The following is a 21,080-nucleotide window of genomic DNA, read 5'->3' as shown; positions in this document are numbered from 1 at the left end:
GCTCACAAATTTGTGTAGAGGGAAACCTATGAAAGTTAGGAAAATAACCTAGTTGCCTAATTGAGGCTAATTCTAAACAAATTCAAAAGCAATTATTATCAAATCTACAAGTCTGACAACTTAAAAATAATATCTTGTGTCCATTCGGTTCACCCGTTTGGCTAATTCAGATTCGGGCTTAATTCTTAATAGTTAGATTCCAGTCGGTCAGTTACCTCTTAATTGTTGTTCTGGTGATCAAACACGTAGTTTATAGTTGTTTCTAAGGAAATTGAAAAATGCAGCAATTGACTTGTACTATTTGGACATTATCTAAATTGAATCAAATCACCTTTATATTACCCTTTGTAAATTAATTAAATCAATTAGGCTCAAAATTGAAGAGGTAAATTACCCTATTTTAAGTTTAAAAACTAAAAATCAATTACTGAGTTTAAAGGAAATTACCCATTCGATGATGGGTTATTTGCTGCTATTATCAAAATTGTAAATAGAACTTGGATTATAATGTAACATATAGACCTTCAGATCTAGCTGAAAGAAGTCAAAGACGGTGGTGAAATATGGTGGCGGTGGTTTGATGAAGATTGTGGGTGTAAGGAACTAGAAGGCTGCTACAGAGTTCTGAGAAAACAAAATAGAAGTAATGAAAATACTTCATTACTTAAGTACAAGTATAACGAAAAACCCACAGAAAAACTCGAAAATATTTTTTAACACTAAAAATATAGCTATTAGTTTAACACCACAAAAAAAAAAAAAAAAAAAATCGAAAATGCCTCGTTTTACATGCGTCATACAAACCGAAATATTTTTATTAGGCAAAATGAGGTATTTGTGATAATTTTTGTCAATTCTAATCCCAAATTGGAATTTTTAGGATCAAAGAGTATGTAACCCTGTCTATTCTAATCTCAAATCGAAATTTTGTGGGAGTATTATATTTTGACAGATTTCCTAACACGGTTAGATTGTCGTACATTGTAATCCTTATCAATATTAGTATATAAAAAAATCACTTCAGATTCAGTTTGCATTATTTTACAAGGGGAATTGATCTTGACACACCTCCATGTGTGAGAAGCATACTCACGATGGGTATGGCAAAATTATTTTCCTTTCAAAGGCCTTGAAATCATCTGATCATTGTAAATGTAATTCAACAATCTATAAATAGTTCATCCGATATAATTAATCAATTATATTATATTGTAAACGTTGGCTCCCATCGATGTTTTTTAGTTACTACTATGATACAAACTTTGAATTGTTTAGTAATTCTTTACATTACTCTTTGCAACAATTTATTTTACTGCGCAAACTCATACAATGTCAATTAATCAATTATAAAGAAAATCCCAATATTTAAACTCAGAATTCCAGCAAAAATAACCGATGAAAATCTCTGCTGCGTTCTCTTCAATGCTGGGTTAAGATGTTAAAAATTTTCGCAGAAACTATGAACATAATCCAGCATTAAGGCTCTTATGCATCTTCCATGATGCAGAACTACCAGCATATCAGACATTTTTCCATATAAAGTATATCGGTGTTATATTTACTCCCATCTGATTACCAGAAAGAATCATCTGGGCAATCAGTTCTTCAATATCAATTATCTGCTAAACAAAATTCAATTGGTGACCAGCAGGGTCACCTATATGATTACAGTAAATAACATTATAGCACATTCAGGGAAATTGGTGTTAGCAAGGCCATCTCAACTCATTTTCAGCTTCTGTAAGCGCTGCCGCCTCGGGTAAAATGTGTAATTTACAGGTTGGGGCTTTGCTGGTTCAGAGGAATGATACTCGATGCTCTCCAAATACTCATTCTAGGAGTTTGAGTAGCTTAGGCACGTGCCTCTCTAATAATGAGAACTTTCCTCTTCGAATAAATGCAATGGCGATTTCCAGTGTTCCAGCCATGAATAGTTCGTTAGCAGGCTAACATCCCAGTCAGAGACATTTCTGTAGGCATGTGAATAATGAGTGAATAGTCTATTTGGCAGATCATATAGTATTATAGTAAGATTGATGAACTTATTGTCTATAGAATTTTATTTCGGTGCTCCATTGAATGAACGGAGCCAAACTCAAATAAGCAGAAAATCCTACAAAAAAAAATCCCTTAGTCTAATTAATACGAAGTACACATCAAAGACAACTAACTGTTAAGAAGGGTTTTCTCTCACCCCTATACAAGCTTTCTGTATTAACTCAACAAACATAATCGTTGGTTGCTACCATGCGCATGATACACCCGGATCAAAACTGATTTTTTTTTTAAAAAAGCGGAAAGAACATAACTTACAATTGTAATGAACATCATGAATTTATAAAAGAACACAACATTGAAAGATAAAGAACGTGATAATTTTTGTGAAACAGTTTTTAAAAAAAGGTAAAAGATAGTTACCAATTGATTTTTAACATGCATTTAATGTCAAATCATTTCAAAATATTCACTTTCCTATAATTACTCTCTCTAAAATTATTTTTGATCAAGATTTCATTTTCAAATTTTCAAATTCCAGTATTTTTTATTTCGTTCTTTTTCTTTATTTTAAAAAAAAAAAATCTCTAAATTACCAATTATATTTTTTTTTATATTTTGTTATAATATTCAACTTGTTCATGTGTATTTATTATGGTGTTCATTATATAATTTATTTATATTCTTTCTATAAGTCCATTATTATATCAGATTTCTTGATAAAATATTTTAAATGTTTATGTCCTTTCGCTGTAATTTTAATGTACTTGTCAGTTGTCACACAATATTCATTACTTAATGTGAAATGACATGTAGGGTAAATATAAATAATATTCTTTAAATATTATTATCATGTTCGTTATTAATACAGAAATGTTCTTTAGATCCAAAAATCAATCGTCAATAGAGAAGGTCCCAAAAGAATATCATCTTCATCAACCTTTATTATCCTCCTTTAAAAATATAAATATATACACAAATAGACGATAATTTTTTTGAAGAATATATGCAATTAGATGAACAAATAGTTTGTAACGTAAAGAACATATAATTCAGACCCAAAGTACATAGTTTGTGACGTAAAGAACATATAGTTTAGACCTAAAAAACATATTGATTAAACTCAATGGACGTATTCGTTCAAATTAAAAAAAAAATGAATACGGATCAAAAAACTGATAAAAGAACATTTATATCAATTTGAAAGAACTTTATCTTCAACCTCTGAAATAACACAAATTCAAATTAAAAAAAAAATAAAAAAAAAAAATAATAAAAAATCATTGAAAAATTACACATTTTTTTCAATAACGAATTCATTAACAATGATCAATGAACAAATATAATAATCTAAAAACATCATAACAACAACAACAAAATTATGAAATTTAAATTGTAAAAAAAATAATTAAAAACTACCTTCTCATTCTGTGACAAAAATCTAAGATTAAATATTATTGTAAAAAACATCATTCTCTTGATCATCAACTACAAATTGACGATCATAAAACGTGACGAAATTCACCATGAGCTGTCATTTTTTCTCTAAAAAATTCATCTCTCTCTTAAAGTTTTATTTTTTTTCCCCAAAAAATTCTCTTTTTTCAAAAATTGATTATGAACAATTATGGATAAGGGAAGCTAAAAATATGGAAAGAAAATAACAAAAATCCTTCAATCAACTACAAATTGATAAAACGTGACGAAATTCACCATGAGCTGTCATTTTTTCTCTAAAAAATTCATCTCTCTTAAAGTTTTATTTTTTTTTCCCCAAAAAATTCTCTTTTTTCAAAAATTGATTATGAACAATTATGGATAAGGGAAGCTAAAAATATGGAAAGAAAATAACAAAAATCCTTCAATCAACTACAAATTGACGATCATAAAACGTGACGAAATTCACCATGAGCTGTCATTTTTTCTCTAAAAAATTCATCTCTCTTAAAATTTTATTTTTTTTCTCCAAAAAATTCTCTTTTTTCAAAAATTGAATATGAACAATTATGGATAAGGGAAGCTAAAAATATGGAAAGAAAATAACAAAAATCCTTCAATCAAGTAGCGTAAATTTAGGAAGATGACTTTTTTTATTTAAATGACAATTTTCATTCAAATGTACCATGAGCATGGTACACCCTGGTGTACAATGTAATCGTTGGTTGGTACACCCGGGTGTACTATGCAGATCAAAACTGATTTTTTTTTTAAAAAAGCGGAAAGAACATAACTTACAATTGTAATAAACATCACGAATTTATAAAAGAGAAGTGTAGTTATGAATAAGAATGAAAAGTATAGGATACTTTAAGGGAAAATACACAAGAAAACAAAACCAGGTGAGAATTCTTCAAGATTGGTTTCATCATTAATTATTCTTTACAAGGAAGATCCAAGAAAAAAAATTATGTACTAGGAGGACAAAATTGGAGATAAGGTTTGGCAGCTGACTAACACTGAACTCATGTAGCGTATAGAGGAAACAATTAGAGATAAGGCATCAAGGCTAACTGACTTCGAAATCTTGTAGCATGTAGAAGACTAGGTTTATCGAAATAAAACTATAAAAATATTTCGAGCTCATACCAGGATTTTTGGAGATCTAAACCTTCACCACCCCATCAGCCACAGAAGACATCAGATCCTCTCTGGATGCTGACCGCCTACTTTGGAGACGCATCTGATTTCTATGAGGACTCCACATGGCACCCATGCCATTGTTGTCAAATTGCATTTGCCCTAAGCTACCTGATGAGGGACTATGTGAAACTCCACTGACTGCTGAATATAGAGAAGAATCAGTGAGCTGAATGTTGCTTCCGCCAACCCAATGTCCAATACCAAGTGACCTTTCTTGATCACCAACAGCAGTTGGACTCAGTGGCATTTTTACTCTTGCATCCCCTGGAAAATAACAGATATTCTTATCTCATCAATTGGTAAGACAAAAGTTAACGAAACGAGCACAGCATTGAAAACTACAAGTACTGACCAAAAGATGCATGCAAACAAGCAAATCCAATGCTTTGTCTTTGTATCATATAATTATTTAAACATAATACTAGTAGTATTTTTGGTGAAAAATCAATTTAGTGCAACAGCGACTATCTGTGGCTCCTACAACCCTAAGGTAATAGCTAGCCCACAGGCAGAAAAGAGGCAAACTTGACAGCTATACTATAGTGTATCAACATTTGAGATACAAAATATTGCTCTTAATTAGAGAGGCATGAGGATACAAATATAAAGAACTGCAGTATCTCTCAGCAGATGGACAGTTTCAGAAAACTAAAAATGATCCTCTAAAAAATCAAAGCAGATTGTCAATAAGACAAACTGTTATATTGGTTGCAACAGAACCTGATGGTTGTTCTGTTCATTTACAATATGAAATTTAGATAAAATTATAAAACAGAAATTATATATATATATATATATATATATATATATAAATAAAAAAAGACCTTACCTGAACGCTGGAACCGGAAAGGTGAAGAAATATTGAGAACTGATGCTGGCGCACTATTATGCCTGAAAATAGGAAGTTGTGTTCTGCGGAAAAATCTAGGCAGGCAATTACCAGCACATGACAATGCGCAAACCAACAAAAATGATGATATCAACAGAACAGCAAAAATCACAACAGGATCTATCTTCATTTCAAATAGCTGAAGTGTATGAAGCTCTGTTCTTGTTGCAAATGCCTTGCCAGCTTCAACAAGAGCAACTCCTTGTGTCCAAGTGATACCACCAGAGCCAATCATGACCTGACCATCAGTTATGTGCAAGCCTTCCCTCAATAATGAAACTATGTAGGGTGCCCTAAAGCAATACTGTTCGATAAAGGGCTGTGGAGGAACACTTTTATATGCAACTTCCCAAGTTTTACCACAAAACTGATGTCCCTTCTCTAATACATCATTAAGGTTTGCTTCTGAACTCAAGTTAAAAAACCGATAGACAACAAAGAAACCAGACATTGCATAAAAATGACCGCTAGGATGGGGAAGTTCTTCAGAAAGAGCGCATGGTTGCACTTCACAATCAATTCCAGGGCTAAGATCAGACCATTCTGACAAATTGACAGCAACCTTTGCAACTGCACTGCACTCTGCCCAATTTGGAGAGCCAACAAGCTGAACAGGGACTCCAGGTTTGCCCCTTTTGCCAAGGTCTTTCTCTCTATAACGAGGACTCCCAGCATCTTGGTTCAGGGAAGCACATAGTGAGCAGAAATATTCACTTTTATATCCAGAGTGTAAGCATGGATGCTTAATCTCAACATTTCCATGAACTAAGTCTTCCATACTCACTTTTGGCATCCCTTTGAGAAGATGAACAACAGATTTGTCAAAGGCATCATTTAATCCATACCCATTAAGAGAATAGGCACTGAGATGATGGTTCACTGGTCCAATGCTCAGGTTTAAGTTAGTTTTGTTCAGAACAGGTTCCTTACTTTCAAAGGTTACTTGCAGTGATGAACCACCTAAGTCAAGGGCACCAAAAGTATCTGTCTTTGGTATGGACCCTAAGACACCTGTTTCATAATTCAGAGCTATCCAGCCATAATAAGCTTCCTCCATACCACTGATAATCTTAATCCATTCCCTTTGAGACAAAAACGGGGAACTTTTTAGAACAGACCAAGCATGATTAAGAAGCCAATCAGAGTCAGGTTTTGGCAACCTACGAACACCAGCAGTAGCATAGAGGAAAAGAGAAGTAGTCTTATGTGAATTCTTTGGGATCTGCTTCTCAGCCCACCGGAGAAGTGGCTTTATCGCAGTCTTCAAACCACTCGAGTTACGTACCAATTTATCAAGCCCAGGCTCAGTCTCCATACGGTTATAAGCCCGTCCACTTTGTCCCTTTGGCTTCTTAACTCCCCCAGAATATGATGTCAAAACAATGGGAAGATTACCACTTTTCTTGTGAGCGACAGACGCCTCATATATGTATACCCGAGTCCCAGTACTCCCACAATCAAGCACAACGTAAAACTTGGAAGTTCCACCAGACCAAAAAGTATAAAGAAATTGACCAAGTATAAATAAAAGAAAACCAAAGAAAAGCAGGCAAAGAAGGATCATCAATATTCTAACCCATTTCTTACGTGTAAATGGATTGCTTTGAGGCACTTTATCCTTCGAGAAACTAGGGCTGGAAATATCTTTACGGGATGAATGAGGAGGCTTTGCATTGATGACATCAATCCCACCATTTTGATCACCGTTTTCAGGATCTAATCGACGATATTGAGAAAAATCTTGTAATGATGAAGACAGCCTCATGTTGTTCATATGCCCAGGGCTGCTAAAACTAAAACCATGGCCAGAACCTTTTGGAGGTGATAATCCAGCTTGGATGTATGGGATGGATGAGGAATGCCGCATGGATGGACGATTTGTTGCAGATGAGATGATTTCTGAGATTTTGCTAAAGACCATGGTTTTCTAAAAATATGGGAGCACACTCATCTGTCTCCTGGCAACATATATATTACGTGCTGCTCCCAGAAAACGGTATGTTTGGGTATACAATGGGCCACTTTTCCAGACCAGACACTAACATTCAAAAATCCTGCAAACAAGTTAATTTCAAAATCATGTGTCAGAGTATGAGTAAATGACCATAAATTTCCAACAGAAAAATTCTGAACCTCTAGCTTGAGAAAATTATAATTACTCAGTCAAAAACCAGTCATTCTAATAATTCAAGATCACTGCCGAGAAAATCCTATTATGTTCAGGCATTTTGCAGACACACATTGAAAACATGCAGAAATGCCTAGGCTGCTAATTCTTAGAAACAATAATCTGGGCTAGGAAAGAGTATATTTTCAGGTTACTCTTTGCTAAAATAAAAATGGCTCACCAGCTTGGCTATGCCCATAACGGTAAAACACTCGCTATGATAAAAATGCTACAGCATCATTATTATATTCTTCAAGGAGTTTATACAGCAAAACAATGCGGGTAATAATATACAGCACATTATAAAACAGATCATTGGCTAATTGGTAGGTTAGACTTCAACACATTGCAAAACAGATCATTGGCTAATCGCCATCGGTAGGTTAGTTTTCAAGACATTACAAAAGCTTTAATGAAAGTCAATTAGCATTCTTCACTAATTTATTTGCAGCATAGAAAACAAATTCATACACTCATACAGATATCTTAATAGTAAGACTCTACACAAATTGAATCAAATTCACACCTTAGCAATCGTAGAACATGTCAAAGACTCTTTTCAGTTCCAAATAAACCCCTACTAACCACCTTGCTACATCTGGATATGTTGAGGAGGTGAGGCGTACGCGTTCTTATCCCTAAGCAGTAGACATTAGTAGCTAAATTGTTTCAGCACATCATTAACATTATTTCATAGGAGATAAATCTCTAGAGAGCAGTCAGGGCAGTAAGACAACTATACAAAGCTGATTTCCATTTCCCAATTTCTCCAATAACCCAAAATCTGTCTAACCTTCACACAAGATAGTTCATTTTCGGGTGACCAGGGAGCTGCAAAAGGGCAATGATGTATACGAAATTCGATTCGATCCCAGGTCTTGAATACCAGCCGTTACACAAGATTCAGTCAAAATTTCCATCAAAATCCTATTGACAATGTCTCATTCCCGATACAAATCAAATCTCCCTCCTAGTACTAAACACAACTCTAATACCTTTTTAAGTGGGCATCTCAAAGATTCAAACTCGTTACTAATCCCTTCAAAAAAACAATTGTCAAAATCCAATAAAATTAATACACAAAACAATCAAAATATCAGCAATTCTGAAATACCCACAACATAAAATCACAAAATTTCACCAGAAAACCAACTCTCCACAAAATCAAACTGCAAATACATACATCAAAGTAATGAAATAAAATAAACCCAAATCTAAAATCTTGTTGCAATGTAAATCAAAACCAACCTAAAAAAAACCGCGGATTTCCACAAAGAATGAGCAGATCAAAGAGTGGTAATCTCTCCTCTTCCTTTGAATCAGGAATTTGGGTTTAACAATGCTAATAGTGTGAAAAAAGGAGAGAGAAAAAAACAGTTGGGTAGGGAAGAAATAGTGAAGAGTTATAAAATGGGGGCACAACCATTTACAGTTAAAATTCTTCTTCTTTCGTTCTAATCTTTTGCTTGTTTTCTCTCTCCTCTTTTCTGCCGGTGTGATCTGATCTCCGGGTTTCAGGAAGATCCAACGGAAGCAACCCCCAGAAATTTTATTTGTGTATAAAAATAAAAAATAAAAAAATTGGGTTTTATTGTGTGGGAATTTTGTGCGAAAAAGGGCAGGAGATAGAGGAAGAGGTGTGGTAGTATATGACCTTTTTGAGATTAAAAGTCAAATTTATGAAATCAGAAAATTTTGCAAGTTTGTAACCAATTGTCCCTAATTGTGACCCAAATCTATAATAAATTATTTTGGAAATGGGACATTTGGGAATATTGTGTCTCTAATAATCAAGATTATATGGGTATGAATTTCTTAAATAATACAGTATTGATTTATACGAGATTTATGTACTGAAAATACTCTAAGACAATTAATTGATATTTACTAGAGAAAAATTAGTTTTACTTAGTGAAGTCAATTTTGATTGGTGGAGACTCGCACTAAAATAAGTAATAGGAGTACTTTGTATGAGATAACAAAGGTTAATTTGATTTTAATGGTTAATGGAAAAGGAAAAAAAAGAAAATGAGTGGAAAAAGGATATTTTCTTTGTTTACATATTTGATGTGATATCTAATAGTTATTAGATGGATTAATTTGATTGGTTAATAATTGTTGTAAGGGAATTGAAAGGAAATTAATTGATTGGCTTTATTTTATCATAATTTTTTTTCCTTTCATTTCTATTGAAATTGAAGGGTCAAAATGTGAAATTGAAATTGAACTGTCAAAATGTGAAAATTTAATATTAAAAAAAAAAGTCTTATCTTTTACTCCGTAATTATTTCTTTTCATTTCCCAACAATTCTATCAAAATTATTATAATCTAAAATAAGAATTAGCTACTTAATTAATTTATTTTTCTTTACATTTACTTTATATTCTATATTTATACTTCATTCCTATTATACCTCCCAAAAGTAAGAACTTATTTTGATTCTTAATGTTATATACGACGTCAAGACGAGTTTAAATCTATCATGTGGTGCCCGATCATATCCCAAGGTTATACTAGGCCAATCTAACATGTATGGTTGAACCATGCATGGAATGTGCTACAAGCACAATTGAATAAAGTCCATGCTCCATGTACAGCTAGCAAACACTGAGTAGTGAGTATATTGTTGGTACATGTGATACAAAATTTCGTCGTAAAGTGATTGTTATAATGTTGTAAAACTTTGTTTGTCATTGAATATATATTAATATATGGTTTATTCTCACATTTACTAAAAACATTATATTCATCGTTGCTTTAATTTAGTACGAGTACTTCAAACATTGAAGTTTAATTAATTATAATTATCTTAATTACTAAAAGGTTAATAAATATATACAAAATTTAGTACTTGCCTACTTGAATTGGAATGAAATAAATGCGGGTTGACAACATTACGTTCTGAATGAAGTAATGAACAAAATGCATGTATCAAGAAAAACGAGCCCTACATAAATGGAGTTCTCATGCAAATGCATGAAAAAATATTTTGAAAGAAAGAAATATGAGGATATAATGAAACACATGAAAATTAACTAGTCCTAGCTTAGTCAAGAAAGACAATTAATTCTAAGAATTGGTGATTAATTTGGATATTACACCCAAAATCTTACGAGGAATTATTTGTAGTGTTTTACGGAATTCTATGTCCTAAACAATCAACATTAGATTAAATTTGAAACCAGCCATTCTTGATTCAACATTTATGAGAACACAACGTTTCAATTATTCCATCAAGCTAAGAGGATTATTAGAGGGATAAAAAAGAAAATAAAAAAATAATTCCTTGTTTTTATGAATAATTAACTAAGTCAGTTACAATGTTTGACTAATTAATGTTATACTCCGTACTCCGTAGTAATTTTATAATTTAGAGTACCAAAAAAATAGAAACAGTCAATTACGTACTATGCACATATCACTACATCAACATAATATGCTTTCAAAAAAAAAAACATAATATGAAATGCATGGACGGCAAGGTCAACACCAAGTTATAAATTAATTAGCAGTGGTTTATATATACAATACCTAGCTTCCTCTTAAAGTAATATAAAGGCGATATAATAATGCTTGTTGTAGTATATACAAGTAAATTAAATAAATACGGAGTACAATACTAAATTAAATAGTTATTATGCAAAAGAAAAACTTTAAAATTAGGTCGATAGTTTATGATTTTATTAATTTTTTACATGTATGCGTTAAATAAATTAATTACCAGTGGTTTATGATTATATTTTCTTATATGCGGCCCTTAATAAATGGAATAAAATAGAATAGGGTGTTTTGATTATATCATAAATTACAAGGGATTGAGCCAATATAGATAACAACTTTTATTATCATGGATCGACTAAAGGCAATTATCTACATTGTGTGATAAGCTCCATTAATTTGAAGAGAGGAAAAAGTAAAGCGTTGATCAAATGAATGTTCCTTCAACGACTAACCAATTGACTTGTTAGGTACGAGTAGAAGGAAGACTCAAAGTTTATAGGGTTGAGTCGTTGTCAATAGGCATAATGAATTGAATCAATTCCATAATGTGTGTTTGAACAAGTAAAGAATTAATATCTTTGTCACTAACACCAAATTGGAAGCTAGTATGTCTTAATCATCCCATCAATTCTACGTACTATTCGTAATACAAGTAATATTCAAAAAGCATTTGATAAATGCTACGTTTTAATTGGTCCTAATTATAGCTAAATTAGTTTTAAGCAAACTTCTTCTATGGACCCATGATATGGGTATTTAAGGGGGCAAAAATGTAGATGTTTATGATACTCGTCTACTCAATCTATAATTACAAACATAAAATAGTGCCATATATGTATTTTTTTAAAAATAAATAATTCTATACAACTTAAATAATAAAACATATTCTAATATATATACAAGAAATTTTATAAATTTACCTAGTCAGAGTATATTTCCCACAAAAAAAAATGCGTTTGCCGGGAGTCGAACCCGGGTCTATTGCTTGGAAGGCAATTATCCTAACCGTTGGACTACAAACGCTGATTTACACAAACTTTTCTTTGATAACCTTATTTCCTCCTACGGTTTTTTTTTTTTTTTTTTTTTTTTTTTTTAAGTAACTATTAGGATTTGTTTGGCGTTGCTGTGATTTTCTGTTTTTTGGTTTTTTGAATTTCAAAATCATATGATATATGTCTTATAATGAATAAAAAATTAGTCAAACTTATTAAAATTCTCATAGTTTAGAATACCGACAACAAAAAAATGAAAATACTTTTTTCTTGTTTTCCGTTTTTTGTTTTTAGAAAAACAAAAAACTAAAAAAAAAAAAAATCCCAAAAAAAACCGTTTTTTTATTTTTTTTGGTTCTTTCCAAAACCTATTTGTTGTTTTCCTCCTTGTTTGTGAAAATTTTGTTCGACATGTCAAAATCTGGATTCTCCAAACCCAAAAATCCTACTATTGTACTATCTCAACTCTTTCTTCATCCATCATACATGGGATTTTACATTTGATTTTCACTTCTAATTTGTAAACTTACTTTTTCACTCGCATTCATACTCATAGTAGTAGCAGGTAAATCGAATTACCCAATTGCAATTTTCATAATTTTTTTTATATAAATTCTTATTGTATGTCACCTTGTTGCTCTAATTTTACTAATGTTATCTGTTAACTGCTGTTGTATGTTTAATGTTTGAATTTTTTTAGTGTATGTCAATGTTAATTTGAATTTTCTTTTTTTTAAGCTCATAACCTAGCTCTTAATCGTGATTAATTTGATGTTTTTCTTGATATATTAAGATTACTGCTTATCTTATTATATTTTGATCAGTTGATGTAATGATGCTATATTGAAATTTGGTAGTTGGGTGAAATTGGTATTTAGTAGGATATTCAATTCATATGTTTTAATTGCAGAACAAGGTTAATTTTTTTTTGCCAAAATCTGCAATATTTCCAATGATTATAAAGTGATTATCAATTTGTAATGATTTGGGAAGTTCATTTAGCATGAAAGATGAAGGATAAAAGTTTAGATACTGGTATTTTGGACTATAGTATTGAAATTTGATTTATGTGATTAATCTATTTGATCTCATATTCGATGAAATTTCTTATATACACCCAGCAATAAGGTGCACCCTTTCTCATAAACATGTTTGTAAAATTTCTGATTTCGCCACTGCAGACACATACACTACACAATTTGTGAGAAGAGGAGAAGGAATGGCGGCTTTTGCTCCAATAAGAAAGACCCCATCACCAGGCATAGAGATTCCCGAAGAATGGTCAGCTGCTGCATACACCATAGCAAAAAGTTTTACCAGATCACTGCCTCCTGTTGTATTCATCTGCGGCGCTAAGAACAGTGGCAAAACCACTTTCTCTCGTTATCTCCTTAACACTTTCCTCCCTAGGTTAGATTCCTCTCTATTTGTATATTGGCAAATAATTTCATGTCAGAACTAATAAGTTTCCCTTTTCCCTTCGAAATTATATGGCATTTTTCGGGAAGTTGAAGATTTTTACAGATTTTCTGTTTCATTTTGTGATTGTTCTGTTTAATTGCTGGTTTTGCTACGGAGTATTATTCGTATACTGTGTGAACTTGAATACTTTGTTGGTAAAGTTGGAATGTACTTAGGGTCTTACATGAACCTCCAAGATTTTGTATGGAACAATAATATTTTGGATTGTATTAGTTTGTGTAATGAACCTGTGTAACCGAACATCGTTTACATAATTTATGTTCTACTTCGTAGTTTTAATAGTTCAAATCTGTTGCTGATTGGTTTTTGTCAATCAAATTGTTAACTGAATTTGAGCTTATGCTGATACTCTTCCTGCTGAGTTTATTTCCTTGAAAGATTCTTTTTAGAATTTTTATAAAAAGAAGTTTACATTTGTTTGTGTCCCCTTGAACTTGAGCATGCAGACTGATAAAAAAGCCATTGTTTCTCAAAACAGTCTGCAACTTAAAACAAGGCATTTTTGTTATGTTTGCTGGCAAACTTGTATTGATCGGTTTTTGCTTGGATTTCTTGGTAGACTTTGGAGCAACCATTAGTTACTTCTGCATTGAAAGTTTTTTTTTTTTTTTTTTCCTTCCAGATGTATTAACTATTAAACTGTTGTGATGTTGAAAAAAGTGAATATTTTTTATACTTATGTCACTCAATGATATTATGATTGCTTCTGGTTGGCAGATACAAAAGTGTAGCTTATCTGGATACAGATGTTGGACAACCAGAGTTCACTCCTCCTGGATGCCTATCCCTCACTATCATTGATGAAGCAACTCCAGGTGCTTTAATTTTGGGATTTAATTTTTCCCTGTTCTTATCTGTGTGTATGTGTTATATTTTAAAATATATATACAAGGTATACTCTACTTTTAACTTATAGAATGCGTTTCATCAGAAGACGCTAATTATTATAATGTTTTCCCGTTTCTAATTAATTTTGTTTCCTTCATCCAGACTTAACAATCCCTTGTCTGAAGACACCTCAAAGGTAAACGTCCTATTGTAATATATGCTTTCATGTCCTTTAAGAAATTGTCAATCATATTGTTGGTGAAAAAAAATAAAAATTAGATGCATCTGCAACGTCATTATTGACCATTATGCTTGGGTTTGACGTATGACATTGCCTTTTTCTATTTGGAGCTCTGTTTTCTTATGCTCTAATTTCTCGTATGCAGTAAATGGACATGTTATGTCTGTATGCTTTAATTTATTGTGTTTGGTATGTGTTGGTTGTAATACCTGATAAGCTTGCACAAAAACATCGAACCTCCTTCTGTGAATGTGCTAATCTTGAGATATAATCAATGATAGCTGTTTCTTTGCATGGGTGTCTGCAGATGCTATTTCTTTGGAGATGTTTCTTCAAAAAGGGACCCTGAAACATACTTGAATTGCATATTTGCGTTGTATGATCACTATAGAAAGGACCTAAGGATTTCATGTAAGAATGGAAGCCCTGGTGCAGCTGAGCTGCCCCTTATTATTAACACGCCTGGTTGGGTGAAAGGTAGGCTGTGAAACTATCACTTTTATTTTCTTCAATATTGTACTTTTCTTCTTCTTTGAGCATACTATTGATGTGTTACTCACATTCTTATTGCACAACAGGTCTTGGTTTTGATATACTGGTTGATATATTGAAGCACATTGCTGCTACACATGTGGTTAAGATAAATATATCTTCTGAACGCAAGAATCTACCTAGTGGCGCATTCTGGCTTGATGAACTTGATGAATGTTCCGTAAACTTGGTGGAGATCACTTCTGCTTGCAAGGATTCTTACAACCGATCGTAAGTTCTTGAAATATATATATTTATGTGAACTGGTGGAATGGTAGATTTATGTGGCTGCAAATCTGCAACTATTCAAATCTGTGTTATCATTATTACTTCTCTACAAATTCTGTTGTGAGTTTTAGACTGTTTTTTACAAAATCTAGCTGTAGCGCTTATATGTTTGAACCTGATGACCAATAATGTTTGGCTTTAAAGGAAAAAATTGATGTTAGGCGATTGTTAACTATACCTGATGTAGGCACAATAATAATTTGACACCTGGATTGGTTTAGGTTTTGCATGTTCTATTAATTTTCAAACAAAATCTATATCAACCTTATCTTTTTTCTAGAACACTTATATCTGGTCCCTGGTTCATTCTAACCAAATTTGACAAAAGAATGTTTGACTAATGGGGTAGATTTGCCTCAGGGGTAATTGTTTAATTAAATTGATCTGAAGTTGTTGCCAGCCGAAATAACAGTTTATAAACGCAGGAAATTATTCTTTCATTGTCCACCCCCTCCCCTCTGAATAGTGAACAGCATTTATCTCGTTCACTCCTTGCTGCAGGTTGGACTTGAGGGATCAATTTTCCTTGTTTTAGTGTTGATCACTGTTTCTTTTCCTTGTTTTAGTGTTGATTACTGTTTCTACTCTTAGATTTCTCGTCAATAGATAAATCACTGTTTGAACCCTTCTTCTGAAGATTAAGAGAATCAATTCTTTTTTTTTTTTCCTCATGTGTTGGTTTAACCGTCTCCCAGGGTGTTGGTGCAGAAGGAAGCACGTCTTATTAGAGAGCTACGACTGATGGCTTACTTTAGGCAGTGCTTTCCAAGTAGTATGAGTATCACCACGATCAAAGAACTTGCTCTTGCAGTAGCCTCTCTTACTCCTTACCAAGTCCATATATCAAGTATCAAAATCAGGCATCTTCATTGTGAGGTTTGTTGTTTTAATTGCTCCTTACCAAGTTCCTATACTTTTATGTTTTTGAACTATCACTACTCCTGTAATTACATGTTTTTCTATTTGATGTCATTATTTGTAGACCATTGTCATTTATGTTCCAATGATCAAGGTCATTTTTATGTAATATTTGTGCTAGGTACCAATTTCTGAAGTCTTCTACAGTTTGAATGCAACAATAGTAGGATTGGCTGTTAGCTGTGAAGACTCTCAATCTTTGCCTGTCTGTGTTGGCCTTGGTATGTCCTATATATGATACATCTATAAGACACAATCAGTATTAAAATTAATTGCAGGGCTGTATTTTGTTTTCTATGCCACAGATCACACTTCTAATTTCAAAAGAAATATTGTGGTTGATTTGCTATTTGCAAAGCACACTATTCATTGGCGTATGGGCATAGTTGTCTGATTGTATTAATGTTATTCTGCGGTCCAGGTATCGTGAGAGGCATTGATTCATTGAAGAACGTGATCTATTTGATCACACCTGTTCCACAGAATATCCTAGCTGGTGTAGATCTTCTCCTACAAGGATATATTCAGATACCTATTGGCTTGCTTCAGGTATGATAATAGTTTTTCTTTATGATTTTTTTCCCCCATAGCTCGTTAGGGTCTGTAATTTCCTTTGCCCTTCATACGTCGTTAATGCAATACTGAAAAATCTTATTGAACTATTGATTGGCGGATTATTCGAGGCAGGATGACTGATTACTTGCACAAGCCTTTTTTTTTTCCTTTTAATTTTCTCAAAATCTCAATCGTGTCTTAAGTTTAATCTTTCATAAAATTCTTTGCTGGCGGTATCATCTACTGTAATATTGGAAAACTTAACTTGCTAAATGTTAGACAGCTTGTTATTTTGCTATGGCTCAAAATCTAAATGTGGCTTTATTTACAAGGATGAAGGAGTGTTATTAATTTTTGAGAAGGGGCAGGCAAATTTATGAACCAACATTTATTCCTGATGTGATTACTGGATGCATAATATTTTATCAGTTCCATTGTTTCTTACATTCAATAAACTCTTATAAACCTTAACATCTTGACTTTGCTAATGCTTTATGATCTTTCTCTTCAGGTACAAGGTTGCATGTCACCTTACATGTCTGCAAATGTCATCCCCACATAGGCACAAACTATTTGATAGACTTTGTCCAACTGATGAAGAACGTCAGAGTAGCGGAGTAGAAAGCTGTAATCTACTTATGATATAATTGTAGGTTTAAGTTAATCAGTTAGTACTAACTAGCGTTAAGAACATTAGGTGACGATGCATCTATGCATGAAATTAGCTATATAACTTAGTTACCAAATCCTAACAGAACATTATGTGAAGGCAGGAAGAGGGAGCATCAATCCATGAATTTAGCTGTAATTTATATGGGCACATTTTGGTTTTTACAGTGGTCGTTTGATGGACAATATTATGGCATAATCGACAGTGTTTCTGATCCTCAGTTTGTTGAAACTGTGCGAAAAAATTAATCTGAGAATGAATACAGAGGATGCCAGGATGGATAAAAGGGGAAGAAATTATACATAAGGACCAAGTTGAAGAATGGATAGACAATGCCTTCAATAGGTAGAAATATGAAAGAGAATATATTATTGGAAGAACCATAAGCACCACTGCACCAATATCACTGTTTCAAAGCTAAAAATAGGCAGCAAAAGTTGTTGAATTTTAAAAATGCGTTTGCCGGGAGTCGAACCCGGGTCTATTGCTTGGAAGGCAATTATCCTAACCGTTGGACTACAAACGCTTACTTGTGTGAAATCTTACTTTCTACTTAAAAATTTCAAATCCTATGTTTTCGAACATCTACTCAACGAAATAGTGGGAATATCTAATGTGCTCATTCACTGATTGAACTTTACCAGATTTAACGTAGAAAAGAAATTCAATTTCAACAAAAAAAACAATAAAAAAAGAATTGTGAGAGAGGTATATAAATAAGTAGTATGTTTAGATATTTAAACACTATTAGTTGTTCGGCGAATTGAAGTATAATGTTATGTTAGGAAACATATACGTGCATATAGGACAATAATACAATTAACTTTCTTATAAAAAATAGACTCTTCAAAGCCAAAACAATGAAATTTAAAAAGTGCTTAGTTTATACGGAGTATATAAAGAGGGTATACAACTATAAATATTTAGAGTTTACATATGCTACGTAGTACGTACATAAAACATTTGGGTACAAGGAATACCTTGGGGAGGATGATTTCATTCATTTAATAAAAATAAAAACTTTTTTATTCCTCAAAATTAGAAAAAACAAAAAATTTAACATTGTTTAAATATTTAATAAAGAATCTATTAACAATAAGCCCGTCTAGCTCAGTTGGTAGAGCGCAAGGCTCTTAACCTTGTGGTCGTGGGTTCGAGCCCCACGGTGGGCGATTTATTTTTATTTTGCTTCTACCGTTTTAAATTTAATAATCCAACCTTTCCCACCCCTCTTCTCATATTGGTCCTTCGTCAATTGTAACATACAGTAGGTAATCCATCCTACGTGGCAATGACAGTTTTTAGTTTTTTTTTTTCTCTTTAAATTCCAAAGTCCTAATATAAACAAACCCCCTCTCCTTTATCTTCCCTTGTCAAAATTCTAATGTTGGAGCTCTGCAATCCACGTTCTTCTTCTGTGTCGGTAAATCTCTACAATTTTCTCTATTTTTCTTGAAGCTATCTCTTTCAATGGCGTCCAAAAAATCAATATGCTATGGATCTGGGTCGTCTTCTAGCGGTATGGTGGGGTTTCAACCAAGGCTCAAGTGTCACCATAACCTTGATGCTGTTGTGCGAATTGCTCAAAAAGGCCCTAATTTTGGAAAAAAAAAATTAGGGGGTGTTGCAAATGGGCAGTAAGTGTGTGTGATTATGATCATTTACTATGGCATTTGTAGTGTTTTAATTTCAATTTATAGGATTTTAATTTCAAATTCTAGGGTTTAAATATGAAATTTGTGGGTTTAATTGGGCAATTGTGTGCAATAGGTTGAAGATGTGGTTTTTTTGGGTGGATACCAGATAATAGTAGGAATGTTGATTATCAATTGGAGATTTTAGAGAAGGACACCAGAATTGTTGAATTAGAGCATGAGAAGACAGATTTGTAAGAAAAAGTGAAGAGGGTGCAATCCAAAAAAAAAAAAGAAATTAGAGGATGATGTGCAAGATTTGAAGCAGGAGCTCTGCCAAATGAGACTCGAGCTTATGAATTGTGCAAGGAATGAAATGAATTTCTCACTAGCTTTGATATTCTCTTTGATTTGTTTTGCTATTCTTGTATTTTATTTGAAGCAGTAAGTGTTTATGTATTGAACTTTGTGAGGTATTTTGTTGTTAGAAATAAATATATGAAGTTATTTGAAAAATTGTAAGAATCAAGTAAGCATTATGGTTGATGTAAACACTTATATTAATGTGAAATGCTGTAAAGATGATTACAGTTTGGATTGAATTTTGAAGTACATTGCAAAAGGTACTTGAAGTGTGTCAAAAACTTACAATCATCCAAAAGCTACTTAGTTGTAAAAGTTATAATAATAAACATCAATAATTGTTTTTTTTTTCAATTAATCCAAAATGATAGTATAGCCTACTGCAATTTATTATACATAATCTAATGAGGTGCTTGATTCACTGTTGAAGCTTGACTTTTCTGTTGTGTGGTCTGGCTCGTGTGTTGCACTATTGTTGCTTGCCCAGAATGTTGTACTGAGTGGAATGCATTAGCAAATTATAGAAAAAATACGTCCATAGATAAACATTCAGAGAGCAAAAATATTACATTAAACCAAGGTGATCCATCATCAGCAATAAAAACTCCCACACCCCTTGGTACCTGGTGCCAAAAATAAAAAATAAAAAAAAATAAAAAGTTACATAAGTACAATATTTAGTGTGGTATAAAAATTTATTAGGTTGGTATGAGGTTAGTATAAGGCACCTGGAATCCCCTTCCCCTTGAACCCCTTCCATGTTTGCCTCTCCCACCTCCAGATCGTCTTCCTCCTTAGATCCTTCTCTTTCATTAGACACCTCGGTTGAGTTTGCTTGATTACCCCCTCTTCCTCCTCTGCCTCCCCTTCATCCCCTTCCTCCCCTGATTACTCTTCCTCCTCTGCCTAACATTGAAGGTTGTGCTGTAGCTGAATAGTGCTCTGTTGTAGCAAGTGTTGAAGAACAAGTTTGAGGGGCTGAACAAGTTTGAGGGGCTGAACAAGTATTCCTTGGCCTTCCCTTTGGTTTTTTTGGAGGGAGGTTCCTGCACCACTGCCCTATCTCGATTAGGACATCGCCTTTTGTTATGGCCCTTAACATGACATAGACTACATGTCATCTCCATGTCGTGCCTACTGAGCTTTCCTGGTTTTTTTAGGATCCTCAAACGGATCTTTCCTCTTGTTTCTCCTAGGCCTACCAGAGTCAATCTTTATAGGGGATGGGTTAAGATTTGTGTCAATCCGAGGCCAATGCCTCTCTCCTTCAATTGGAGGAATTGACCCTCCATAAGCCCTTAAATAGAGGTCCCTCATGTAACAATTATCCACAAATTCTTCAGCCTCTCTACGTTGGAAAAAAATACATGCACAAGCATGGC

General features: G+C 33.0%; 2 protein-coding genes, 1 long non-coding RNA gene and 3 other non-coding genes across 9 annotated transcripts; 3 read left to right on the top strand and 3 right to left on the bottom strand.

Annotated features, from left to right (window-relative positions):
• Positions 1–1,485: 1,485 nt before the first annotated feature.
• LOC110699324 (probable apyrase 7) lies at positions 1,486–9,369 on the bottom strand. Of its 4 annotated transcripts, none has more exons than XM_021876834.1 (5): positions 8,940–9,369; positions 8,218–8,730; positions 5,465–7,578; positions 4,582–4,899; positions 1,486–1,970 (listed from the first exon to the last, which is right to left on the bottom strand). In XM_021876834.1, the coding sequence occupies exons 3-4, from the start codon at positions 7,443–7,445 to the stop codon at positions 4,598–4,600; spliced, it is 2,283 nt and encodes a 760-aa protein (XP_021732526.1). In that variant the 5' UTR covers positions 7,446–7,578; positions 8,218–8,730; positions 8,940–9,369; the 3' UTR covers positions 1,486–1,970; positions 4,582–4,597. The 4 variants fall into 4 exon arrangements, with proteins under 4 accessions (XP_021732526.1, XP_021732527.1, XP_021732524.1 ...); XM_021876835.1 differs by having other exon boundaries at positions 8,218–8,329; XM_021876832.1 differs by lacking the exon at positions 8,218–8,730 and having other exon boundaries at positions 8,940–9,368.
• Positions 9,370–12,144: 2,775 nt separating this feature from the next.
• On the bottom strand, positions 12,145–12,216 carry TRNAG-UCC. The gene has a single exon. It is a non-coding gene; the product is annotated as a tRNA-Gly (tRNA).
• Positions 12,217–12,508: 292 nt separating this feature from the next.
• On the top strand, positions 12,509–17,915 carry LOC110699323 (polynucleotide 5'-hydroxyl-kinase NOL9-like). Its single transcript, XM_021876831.1, has 10 exons — positions 12,509–12,753; positions 13,370–13,598; positions 14,388–14,485; positions 14,661–14,694; positions 15,047–15,216; positions 15,318–15,501; positions 16,254–16,434; positions 16,598–16,697; positions 16,898–17,025; positions 17,543–17,915. The coding sequence occupies exons 2-10, from the start codon at positions 13,408–13,410 to the stop codon at positions 17,591–17,593; spliced, it is 1,137 nt and encodes a 378-aa protein (XP_021732523.1). The 5' UTR covers positions 12,509–12,753; positions 13,370–13,407; the 3' UTR covers positions 17,594–17,915.
• A 240-nt stretch (positions 17,916–18,155) lies between these two features.
• Positions 18,156–18,227, bottom strand: TRNAG-UCC. Its single transcript has one exon. It is a non-coding gene; the product is annotated as a tRNA-Gly (tRNA).
• A 573-nt stretch (positions 18,228–18,800) lies between these two features.
• TRNAK-CUU lies at positions 18,801–18,873 on the top strand. Its single transcript has one exon. It is a non-coding gene; the product is annotated as a tRNA-Lys (tRNA).
• Positions 18,874–19,016: 143 nt separating this feature from the next.
• On the top strand, positions 19,017–19,961 carry LOC110699322. The gene is made up of 2 exons (XR_002506888.1): positions 19,017–19,338; positions 19,472–19,961. It is a non-coding gene; the product is annotated as an uncharacterized LOC110699322 (long non-coding RNA).
• The last annotated feature ends 1,119 nt before the right edge of the window (positions 19,962–21,080 follow it).

The sequence above is a fragment of the Chenopodium quinoa genome, unplaced genomic scaffold (genome assembly GCF_001683475.1).
Source record: "Chenopodium quinoa cultivar QQ74 unplaced genomic scaffold, ASM168347v1, whole genome shotgun sequence".
Classification (NCBI taxonomy): domain Eukaryota; kingdom Viridiplantae; phylum Streptophyta; class Magnoliopsida; order Caryophyllales; family Amaranthaceae; genus Chenopodium; species Chenopodium quinoa.
The sequence above is the reverse complement of the archived record's forward strand: the minus strand, read 5'-3'. Positions and strand labels throughout refer to the sequence as shown.

Bases quoted from the DNA above. Each gene is read 5' to 3' on its own strand.
- LOC110699323 (XM_021876831.1), top strand. From the start codon at position 13,408: ATGGCGGCTTTTGCTCCAATAAGAAAGACCCCATCACCAGGCATAGAG. The intron at 16,435-16,597 runs GTTTGTTGTTTT...TATTTGTGCTAG, and splicing joins TCAGGCATCTTCATTGTGAG to GTACCAATTTCTGAAGTCTT. The intron at 17,026-17,542 runs GTATGATAATAG...CTTTCTCTTCAG, and splicing joins TACCTATTGGCTTGCTTCAG to GTACAAGGTTGCATGTCACC.
- LOC110699324 (XM_021876834.1), bottom strand. From the start codon at position 7,445: ATGGTCTTTAGCAAAATCTCAGAAATCATCTCATCTGCAACAAATCGT. The intron at 4,900-5,464 runs GTAAGGTCTTTT...GTTATTTTCCAG, and splicing joins TTTCCGGTTCCAGCGTTCAG to GGGATGCAAGAGTAAAAATG.